Below are 11350 nucleotides of genomic sequence, written 5' to 3'. Positions count from 1 at the left end.
TTATTTTGGGAAAGCAAAAAGAGAGAGATCCTCCTTTGAGTTCTAAGTCAGATTATTCTTTTTGAGAAGACGCTGCCACCCCGGTGTTAAAGTGATCAGCAATTAGTAATATTCATGGATAACATTCTTTTCATAGCAGGAAGAAACATTAAAAGAATACAATGTGTTTAATAACTAAACCTGGTACTTTAACCAAAGTACTTGCGAGATTCTTCATACAGCTGAAGATCACTACGGTCAGGGTTTTTTTTTTTTTTTCGCTTATTCTCTGCATCTATTCCTAAAAAGAATGTAGGCCTATATTAAGACAAAATTTGACATTCTTTCATTTTTATTTTACATTATATTTTACTCACTTTATTGTAAGATTATTCAGAAAACGTTTCGATAGTAACCTATCTTTACCTCCATCAATATTACACTGGAATTAACTCATATAGAAAAAATATTTTTTCATGAATATTAACAGATGTGTCAACAGCATGATTTATTTTTAGTAGGTAATGAAAAAATACTTGGGTGTAGATTTTTTTTAAACTGATAAAACTTGAAATTAATGAAATGGTCATTAAAAGATTTTTAGGTTTTGCTTTTTTTTTTTATAAAAATCAGTATTTAGAATTTCACAGTGAAGAGGTCCTAAATTTCTCATACAACATGAAATTATATAAAAATAGAAGACATAGACATCTTTAACTCTTTAATCCTTTGATTAAGCAGCAAGCATATCACTCTTCCAGGCCAAACACTGCTTAAACAAAAAAGAAAAATAAGGACGTGCAAAATATTTACAAAATATGCAAAGCACACAATAAAGACATCTCACTATATACATGTGTCATATTACTAATGAAGCTAAGAATTTTCTACTGTGTGCTCTAGTGTACGGAAATAAAATCACAGCACAGCCCTCAGATACAGCACCTTTGCTCATGGTTGGGATAGAACGGATTTTAAATGAACCACAATATACTCAACAGCTGGACAGATGCTGGTGCTGACCAACTTGACTCACATATCCCACACACCATATACTGAAGGTCTACTGACAAGAGACAAGACAATAGAAGCTGTATAGTATGCACATATGCAAGACAATCTAAATACTTTTAAAAATGCTTTAGATATTTTAAGATATATAACTGTCCCCATGGCTATTAAAGTAAAAATAAGTATAAATTCTTGAATATTAAGAATTTTAAATCAAGATGATCCAGTGAGAAAGAACACATCCTGAAAAAAGTTTTTAGATTATGCTAGAACTTAAAGTCCTTATGGAAATAAATGGTCTGAACTTCAAAAGGAAAACCAATTAAGGGATGTAAGTCAATAGTTCTTTAACGCTTTACAGCCAAAGGTAGGGACTATTTTTCTAACATCTGGAGAATATATGACATCTCAAAATATAAACTAGGGCCTCCGATGTTGATCATTTTGTGAAATAGCTCTAAATGTGAGACTGTGAATGTGCAAACATTTATCTTTAGTTCCACTAGTATAGCAATCTAAGCAATCTGTCCCTTTGCACAGGCAGGTCATGATTCCAATATGAAATCATTGTATCAAAAATATTAGTAATACATTGTTGAAATACTATCACTTGTAAAATATTCTTTGTAACTGCTTAATGATTATGTGTTGAATTGAGAAGACTTGAAATTTTTGTTTCTTTATAAAAAGGGTCTCAGCACTTTAACAGCACAATTGTGACAATATACTGATGTATCTTTGGATAACACAGAACAAATCCTTAAATTTATTTTATGAAATAATGATGATTTAACCCTAAACCAAACCCATGAGTACAGGTTGGCTGCAAGGAATACATAAATGTATCCAAATAGTACAATAGAGACTGATCAAGAAAACATCTTTTATATTAAATGCAGACCATATTAATAAGTATGAGGGCAATTTAAAGTTCATAACATAAACACAAAAAGGGTATAGTAAATAAATGCTTCCAGAACCACTATTTCCACATAACTGACAAAATATAATTCTCTTCTAAAGTCCCCAAATGGAGGCAACTACTAGTTAAAAGCTGATAGCAGTTAGAAACATTAAAAAAAACCAACAAAAAAACTAACATTAACTCCATTTTTAAGGAACTTAAAGACACTGTACTTTAACAAATGAAGTCCTCATTGTAATTATTCCCATCCTCTTACTACTGAAAGATGGCAAGTCAATGACCTTTAAGCAAGGACTTTGCACTAGGACCCTAGACTGTATGTTAAAGGGTTAGCAGGTTCAGTACATTCTTTGTGGTTTCATATAATTGCTTTGCAATTGATAAAATTGCTTTCTTTTAAAGGAATATATTTAAATTCCTTTAGAAAAAAAAGCAAGTCTTTGAAAAAAGGGATATGCAGCTATAATTTCTTAAATATGCATTAAATGAACATACGTCAAAATCTGAAATGCAGGTTATCTATTCTTGCACTCCTAACATAGGAAAATGTTGTTAAAAATTAAATTAAAGAAAAAGAGAGAAATAGTTGAACATCCTTAACTTATGAAACTTAAGGAGTTTTCACAATTCCTAAGTCAATATTCCTGTACTAAGAGCCTTGACTATGAAGAGGCAGGAATATAAAGATTCTCAATAAAATAAATACAGTAAAAACAAAACAAAAAAACCTCGGTATATAGAATACTTAAATCTCTTTTCCTTTAACGAGATCATGTCGCTGAATGTATACTCTAGAAAGGAGGCTAACTGTAGGCCTTCTGTTGTATAACATTTTAGTTGTGTGAACTAAAAAATTCCTTAGACATCCACTTATGAGAGCCCACTGGCCACAGAACTAGTTTGCAGCCTCAGTATCGAGAAGGATTATTCTTCCCTCTTTTGTATCAACAGTCAGAGGAGCACTGGTGTGGTGATGGGGTGAAAAGTTACTGCAGCTCTGTCCAAGTTAACTTTAGTGCAGTGAGGACTGTGAATCTGTCTGGATTCCGATAAGTGATGGGGGCTGCTGGCCACCAACCGCGGACAACACTGGTCTTGGATTTAGACGGGGCGGCATGGAATTAGCGGGGCGGATGAGAGGTGGCGGAGGCTGATTTAAAGTTGGCCGGGGCTGGATGAACCGAGCCTGCTGCTGGAGTGGAGGAGGCTGCCGGTGAAGAGCCGGGGCAGCAGGCAGTGTTGGACGAAGAAGTGGTGGTGGCTGGTTCAGAGCGGCCATGGGGGCTGTTGGCGTTGGAGTGGATGATGGGGCAGGAGGTGATGGACCCAGAGTCCGAGGAGCCTGTGGGGTCTGTGCCTAGAGGTGAGGAAACAAAAATAAACGTATGAGATGACAGTTCCTAATGGACGTTAGTACAATATAGTTTGGGCTGTCACAGGAAAAACAAAACAAATCAAAACAAAACAAAAACATAACACCAGTGTTTTTTGGAAGCACAAGCTTCTTTTATTTTAAACAAAACAAACCAAAAAAAGCAACGAAGCTACCAAACAGGCATCTTTATTAGTAAACAGCTTAACACTGGAAATAAAAATAAATTTATGAAAGAACAATACACTCTCCATTCTTCTAGGATCAGAACTTAGCGTGTCATTATGACTTAAGAGTCACGAGAGAGGCACCACTGAGTAAGTGTATTGTCAACCTTTCATGCTCGTTTAGCTAGTCCTCTGACAAATTAGCCTTACAGAACACCACACGAAATGGTGATTCCTCAGCTCATATTAGCTCAAATTCCATACACAAACACACCTCCTCTTCTTCATCAGTGCTCTTCCCTGATGGCACATTAGAAGCACTTTTTGTCTCCTCCCCTAAAGTAGAAGCATCACCATTAGAAGCCTGGGTTCCTTGTTCTGCTTCCCACTCCTGCAATACCTCCTCTAAGTTAAACCGACGCCTGTAGTTTACAAAGAAGTTCTTCACTTGGCCAACAGTCTTGTTGCCAATTACATCTGCAATAGCTTGAAAATCTTTACCATATTTGCGGACACCTGGAAGGCAAAGTAAATAATACACCTGTGAAGGATCAGTAAGGAGAGCTGTGTGTACTATACATCACGCACACACACAACATACCAGCAATGAAAATCCTTTCCGATAAACTCGGCTCATGTCTCAATTCTGAGATAGAGACTAAGATATCAGGGTCACAGATGGAAACTATCAATTATGTCATTTCATCGAGCCAGCCACTTGCCTTCAACTGAACAATCAGAAACTTACCATTTTTTACATACTCAGTTATTTTCTCCAATCCTCTCTTGAACTCTCAAATACAGTCCATTTATTGTAAAGCATTGAATTCTTTGTTCCATCCTCAATTCCACATTCATTTATTTCCCTAGTAGCCAGTCACCTAAATTTGAGCAACATCGTTTGTAAACAAAACTGGATGGGAATGAGCCATCTCTTTTATCCCCTCAATGGACTGGGTGAGTCGTCTTAGGGTTCCCCCGTTAAGAAAAGCATTGTGATTTTGATCTTAATACCAACTTCTACATAGTTATTTGCCTATCCGTACCAGGTACCAACAAACAGAACCAAGATAAGAAATTAAACATAAAAAACAGGAGAAATACCACAATCTGATGGACGAAAAAAGGAAAGCTATTTTTCAGAGTTTGTTGGATTTTAACTCATCTAATTGTTCTAAGGTCTGTATATGTGACAGATTCCTAGTTATGCTCTGTAGCCTAAAGAATTATAGCGGTGACTACTTGTAGATACTGTGCTTATCATTGCTACCTTAAATTTAAGAAGGATTGTACATTCAGTTATATAAAAAGACCTAACATATAAAATTATGGAAGTTTCTTTAAATGTAGGATAATATTTGATTTATGAACTTGAGACAGTCAATTATGCTACAGAATTTAAAGTGACTACATAATCAGATGGATAATAATTTGCTCTTAGGGAGTTTTAAAGGAAATCCATCCTACTCATTCTAGAAAGAGATATACCTAGCTTAAAATATAAGAGCTGTCAAAATTTTGATTTTACAATTTGATAACTGCTTTTTAAAATACCAGAAAACAGTAACTCATTAATTAGAGATGAGAAAGGAGAATAAAAATACTGATGTCTATATGATAATTGAAGCAGCCAGAAATAGAGGGATTTAGATAAACTTAACATGTATACAATCACACATAAGAGGATAACATAAGGGCACATTAATACACCGGCAGAAATACAAGACATATTCTTACTGATACCTATTTGGATGCTATACCTATTATCTTAAAGAACCAGCATAAATACAATTCATATTTTTAAATTCTGCACTTATTTTATATTGAAAACTTGGGAATAAGTATCTCTTGCTGCATTCAATTTGCTAGACTTGACTCTATGGGGAGTTTCTTCCTCTTAGAACATTCTGGGTAGGAGGCCTGACATATTAAACTATAATCCCATTGTTAATAAAGAATTCGGGATTTGTAAACTATGCTCATTTGCTCCATTCTCAAAGAGAAAGACACGTGCATGACAACAGAGTAATAATGATACTTAAACTTTGTTTACAATATTTTATTTTATATTCATTTAAAACATAAATGAATTTATATTCTCTTAAATCCATGAGCTGATTTCCAGTTAGAACTTCATAACTGAGTATAAATTCTAATGGTGACTAGGCTCCAGTGAGGATTTATCTGACAATAAGAACCCAAGGTCATTTCATATTAAAAGTACACATATACAAAAGCTACATATTCAAGTATTTCTCTACTATTTGTACTTTAGAAAACAGCAACTCAACTTGAGACAGTTGCACTGAGAAGCAAATACTAATTGGAAATCACACACAGTGTTCTATCAGTGTACTAATTTTCATAACAGATTTAATTTACATTCTAGAAACGACCAAAGCTACTAAATACATGAATTTAGAAATGAAAACTTAAATCTAGGATTAGGTCTATATTCTTAACAAGAAGTCATATTAAGAGTAACTCTGACTCTAAGTCTGCCAATATTACAACCCTCCAAACACTCATTTGTTCAGCAAAATATACTCCAAAACATACCACTTAGTTGCCCCCATGTCTAGCTCCATTATCTAACTGTCCCCTCTTCTGACCCTATTTTTTTTTTTTTGGCCTTCCACTTTATTTTCCCTTGCTCAGTGGACTTCACCTTGTCACTAATATTGTTGCATTTCCAGAATTACATGTCCCAAACCAAAACTACTTCCTATAGGAACTTTAGTTTATTCGGACACTTTGGATTTTCCTCAACTCACCTAGGTTCTGAGTCACCTAGGTAAGTTTATTATTAACTCGTGTATGCTTGTCCCATATCAACTACTTTGCGAAGTCTTAAGGTTCAGACCATAGTGCAGACTTCTGCAGTCTGGCTAAGGATCTCAATCACGTCCTGAGAATAAGCAGGCCTGGATATTAGTGCCCTTAATCTGCAGGATGCTTGCACTGTATGTGGAAGAGCTAGAGCGCCTTGGCAGACTCCTCTGGACAGACAGCAGCCTCATCTGTCTGTCTCAGTGTGCCATGAAAAATGTCACCATTTTCTCTGTATGCCATGGTGTGGCCCAGGTTGGAAAGGCCCTCCCTACAGAATGCAAAGTACCACCAGCATTACTACAATGCTGGGCACACAGGAGTACTTAGGGAATATGGCTGCTTTTGTTTCTCCATGGAGCTTCATTCTATTCTTCTTCCCCATGCTACAAGAGTCACACCTGGCTGACTTCCTTATCATTTTTACATTCCTAGTGATGTCACCAACAGCGTATTTTGGTGAGAAGGTGGAATTCTTAAGCTCTGTACTGTGGCTGATTAACAAGTCAAACTCTAGTGAAACACCAACTGAAGGCTTAATGGACTGACTCCACCTTCAGATGAATCCCCAACTAGGCTTTCGGAAGTCAACCTAGCAAGGTAGCAGTGCTGAGCAACTATGATTTCAATCTATGATTTCAGAGCTGCTTTAGTTACAACTTGGACCTGGGAGGAGGGTGGTCCATTCTTTTTTCAGTTTATTAAAAACAAGGTCCCTCATATATATATATATACATATATATATATATATGAATTAGTGCTGAAATGACTTGGGAAGTTCTTACTAAAAAACTTTAAATTTCTCCTTCATTTTCACCAATAAATACTATAGGTATTAGAATTTTGCTATGCTTTAAAAAATGTTCAACTTGATATAAATTCTAGGCAAAAGAAACACACAGAATGTGAACGCTAATATTAATGACCTGAAAACCCTGATCTTAGTATGCTAACGATGGATCAACTTGTAGATTTCTTCAATAAACAGATTTTTATGATCTGAATTATATCCTACATCACAGGCTGAATAAAGAAAGTAAAACTGTGAGACAATATGACAATACATCTATTCCTAATTAGTAACTCTATTTCCTTATGTGAAGTACTGTCTCTATCACTTTTAAGTGACAATTCACTACAGGTATCAAAAAGTAAATAAGTCAAAATCATCTAGGAACTCATTATGAATTAACAAGTAAATATAGAATATTTTTCAAATTTCTAAAAAAAAAGGAAAAAGAGATTAAATCTCCCTCTCCTCCTTAAGATGTAAAAGGCTTAGGTCTATCTGAACCATTTTTTTAAACTAAACTTGTGACCTTTGGGCTTCCCAGGTGGCTCAGCTGGTAAAGAATCCGCCTGCAATGTGGGAGACCTGGGTTTGATCCCTGGGTTGGGAAGATCCCCTGGAGAAGGAAACGGCTACCCACTCCAGTATTCTAGCCTGGAGAATGGACCGTATAGTCCATGGGGTGGCAAAGACTCAGACACCACTGAGCAACTTTCACTTTCACTTTTTAGGGCAAGAGGTCAGTTTCCAAAATTTAGTGGGGAAAAAAACTTGAGAGAACCCTGGAAGAGGGAAATTAAGTATTTCCCAAGGAGAGGAGAAAATTGTTTTCAGTCAAATTTCTAAATTTGATTGGAAAGTTACAGTGAAACAACATGGCTCCAGATGATATTATATAATCTTTATAATACAAACTTTTAAAGTTTTGTTTGGGAATTAACATAAAAATATAACTCATTAGGATACTGTGTTATCATGACATTTCATTTTCCAGCCAATGTTCTTCTATATTATCCAACCAAGAAAAAAAAAAATGTATATATTTAGAGCTTTGACTAGCAAGACAGTAACTTTAGGAGTTAGGAGCATTTGAAATATGCTGTTTCCCAAATCTGGACGTGGTATTTAGACTTTTTTTCTTTAGATAGAAAGGATATCATAAATCTGCTTTCAGTGTGTTTAAAAAGTTATTTTTAAAATCTTTAGGACTTTAAAAAAAAAAGCACTAACATTACAATAACAAGCTATTTTTAGGTCTAGGTAATGAAAATTTGGGGGATATTTTTCCCTGCTTCTTAAAGTGAGCATGTACTTAGTATAATTAGGAAATATTAATTTTTCAAAAATCTATTTTTTGAAATAACAATTACATTTAGAAACTCCAGGGATGTGAGGTCTTTCTTATCAATAAGAGATTAATTTTAAACTCAAACCATTCAAGAACACGCATTTCTTTTCATCTGTAAATCTCGTCAAGAATTCCTATTAAAAAAGGTAAAAAACGTATCAACAGCAGTGGGACAGTGACTGGTGCATCTGGGCAACAAGCTAAAAGTCAAAATCATACATTCTCTTTTGAATCTTCCCACCTTTCTTGCTACAAGTTTAAACTCCATCCCAAAATGCTGGCAATTGGGAATCATTAGCTATCTTAAGCAAGCGCATCAGAGGACTGACAATCACACTTCTGAGTCTCCATTCTTGTGATATCATCTACAACAGAAGAAACTCTAGTACAAACAGGTATCTTTTAGAGGAAAAATATGAATCTATCTTCACCTCCTGTTGATCATTCAAGTGCTAAGCATCATGTAAGGATCATTACAACCCTTACGTCTTAATCAAAGGCTGAATCTCCCCCACCCCCTTAGCACTTTAGGGACCATTCTAGCTTTTTTTTTTTTTAAAGTAGGAGATAAAATTAGAATGAAGACAATTTCTAAACTTGCAACATCATTTCTCCTAAAAAGGAATGAATATATAAACTATAGGGAGAGAAGGTAACATTTAACAGTAGGCATAACTCATTTGAACATAGTTCTGTCATTTCCTGTTTCATATGAGAAAGCAGGAAATATGAGAAAAAAAGAAACACTAAAAATTAAATTTGACTTCTTGATAAAATTAGAGAAAAAAAATGTTACGCTATTTATCCTAATATAGCACAATATTTTAGTTTGGGAGCATTTTTTTTTTTTTAACCACTAATGACTATGAAATGAATATATTTAAGAGGAAACCTAAAAGAAACATGTCAAATATTGTATCCTATGCTTCTGCTCCTATATACTTTAAAGAGTAGATGTTTTGCACTATCATTGCTATTTTTTGAAAACAGCTAATAAATGTTTTATTTTATATGAAAAAAAATACAACCAGAATCAAATTCCTTTCTTAATTCTTGCTTAATAAGGAATGTTTATTATATGAATATCAAGATTCATCTTAGGATAATTTCTAAAGCACCACAGATTAGGAAAAATATGGCACAAGCTACAAAAAGGGATAGTTCCCTATTAAAACAAATATGTGAAGACTGTAATTGGTCTTAATGTTAACTAATTTGTTATAATAGAAAATTTAGATACTCAAAGCTGAAACAGATTACATAAATTGTAGAAATACCATTCTTGGTAAGTATTTTAAGAGGATTAAATTAAAGCAGCATTTATAATATCCCATTTGGGGATTCCTGAAGAATGTTACTGAAGTCATAACATAGCTAGGACTAAAATTAACATAATAAAGTGACAGATACACAAGTAAAGGCAGACATTCCTATCTGGTCTAAGCATGATTTTTCCCCTTCCAAATAAGGGAGAAAGAAGGGAAAACAGCTTATTTATTTATTTAAATATTTACTGTTAAAAAAACATTTATTTAAATATTTATTTACTATTTAAATGATTAGTACTTAGTTAACAACAACATGAGCAGATGGGAAGTAAAACAGGAAATATGTATTTAAGCTCTAGGAAATGAACTTAATACACTTCTTTGATTTTAAGAATTACAACACAAAGTTTATTTAATAGTGGAGCTCACTAGTGACAAAAGAGCCAACATTTCTCTCTCTAGGTCACTTTAATAGTCAAGTATGAGCAAGATAAAATAAAGCATTTAACAAATCAAAGTTAAATCAGAATCTGTATGTAAAATGTCTTGAATAAAAAGTTCTATATAAATTAAAACATGTTAATATCAAAACACTGAAGTGGCCATAGGAATAATATCATATAAAGGTTTAGCATAAATAAAGATTAAAAAGAAGAAGAAAAAACTAAAAACATTTGCCTGCTAAGGCAAGTACTTCTGGATTACAGATGTTAAAATAAGAACTGCAGTTATGTACTTTACCCACACCAAGACTCAGGTACAGGGGATATTACTATACGATTATAAGATAGACTTTTGAGCATTATATAAATATATGGGCACATGAGGCAAAAATGGCACTTTTTAAGCCTCCCTAAAGAGAAGGCAATGGCACCCCACTCCAGTACTCTTGCCTGGAAAATCCCATGAATGGAGGAGACTGAGAGTTGGACACGACTCAGTGACTTCACTTTCACTTTTCACTTTCATGCATTGGAGAAGGAAATGGCAGCCCACTCCAGTGTTCTTGCCTGGAGAATCCCAGGGACAGGGGAGCCTGGTGGGCTGCCGTCTATGGGGTCGCACAGAGTCGGACATAACTGAAGCGACTTAGCAGCAGCAAAGTAACTATGTCAGACCTTTAAGTTGCTTTACTTTATGTAACAAAAACAAAACCAAACAAAAAACACAAGACAAAACCAAAAAACCTAAACTCAAAGTAAAAATTTCACAGTCAAAATAAATAAATAAAAAACAGACATAAACATACTACGAGAGTGCTTTCAAAATCTTAAGAACATGAATCTTTCCATACAAATTGCTGCATGAGTATAATTTATTTAAGGATTACTTTTTAAATGAACATAACAATATAACACTGAATATCCTCAGGAGAGAGGATATGTTTGATTATTTCTAGAAATACTCCATTCTTTTAATATTTATAAGCTGAAATAATGTCTGCATATATAGCTCAACTCTTAATCTTGCTATTGTCTTTCTCTTGAATGCAGCTTTTCATAATATCCAGTATCCAACCCAGTCATAAGATTTGATGGATCCTACCACTTAAAGTAGTACTGTAGAACAGTATCAAATCTTTTCTCTGTACCTACAGAGAAAGATTAATCCAGACTTCCTAGGCGATTCTCTGCAGAAAATGCTTTCACTGTGATCATTTC

General features: G+C 34.3%; 1 protein-coding gene across 5 annotated transcripts in view; it reads right to left on the bottom strand.

The window, feature by feature from the left end:
- Positions 1 to 687: 687 nt before the first annotated feature.
- Positions 688 to 11350, bottom strand: part of RCOR3 (REST corepressor 3) — a 53079-nt gene continuing 42416 nt past the window's right edge. For 3 of the 5 annotated variants that reach the window (XM_025285413.2, XM_025285414.2, XM_025285418.2), the window contains exons 11-12: positions 3729 to 3970; positions 688 to 3272 (exon numbers count right to left, since the gene is read on the bottom strand). In XM_025285413.2, coding sequence (XP_025141198.1) covers positions 2928 to 3272; positions 3729 to 3970 — 587 coding nt within the window. In that variant the 3' untranslated portion in view covers positions 688 to 2927. The remainder of the gene's footprint in view (positions 3273 to 3728; positions 3971 to 11350) is intronic. The other 2 variants (XM_025285416.2, XM_025285417.2) reach the window with 1 other exon arrangement.

This window comes from Bubalus bubalis, chromosome 5 (assembly GCF_019923935.1).
Source record: "Bubalus bubalis isolate 160015118507 breed Murrah chromosome 5, NDDB_SH_1, whole genome shotgun sequence".
Taxonomy (NCBI): Eukaryota; Metazoa; Chordata; class Mammalia; order Artiodactyla; family Bovidae; genus Bubalus; species Bubalus bubalis.
Note: the sequence above shows the minus strand (reverse complement) of the source record. Positions and strands in the feature narration are given on the sequence as shown.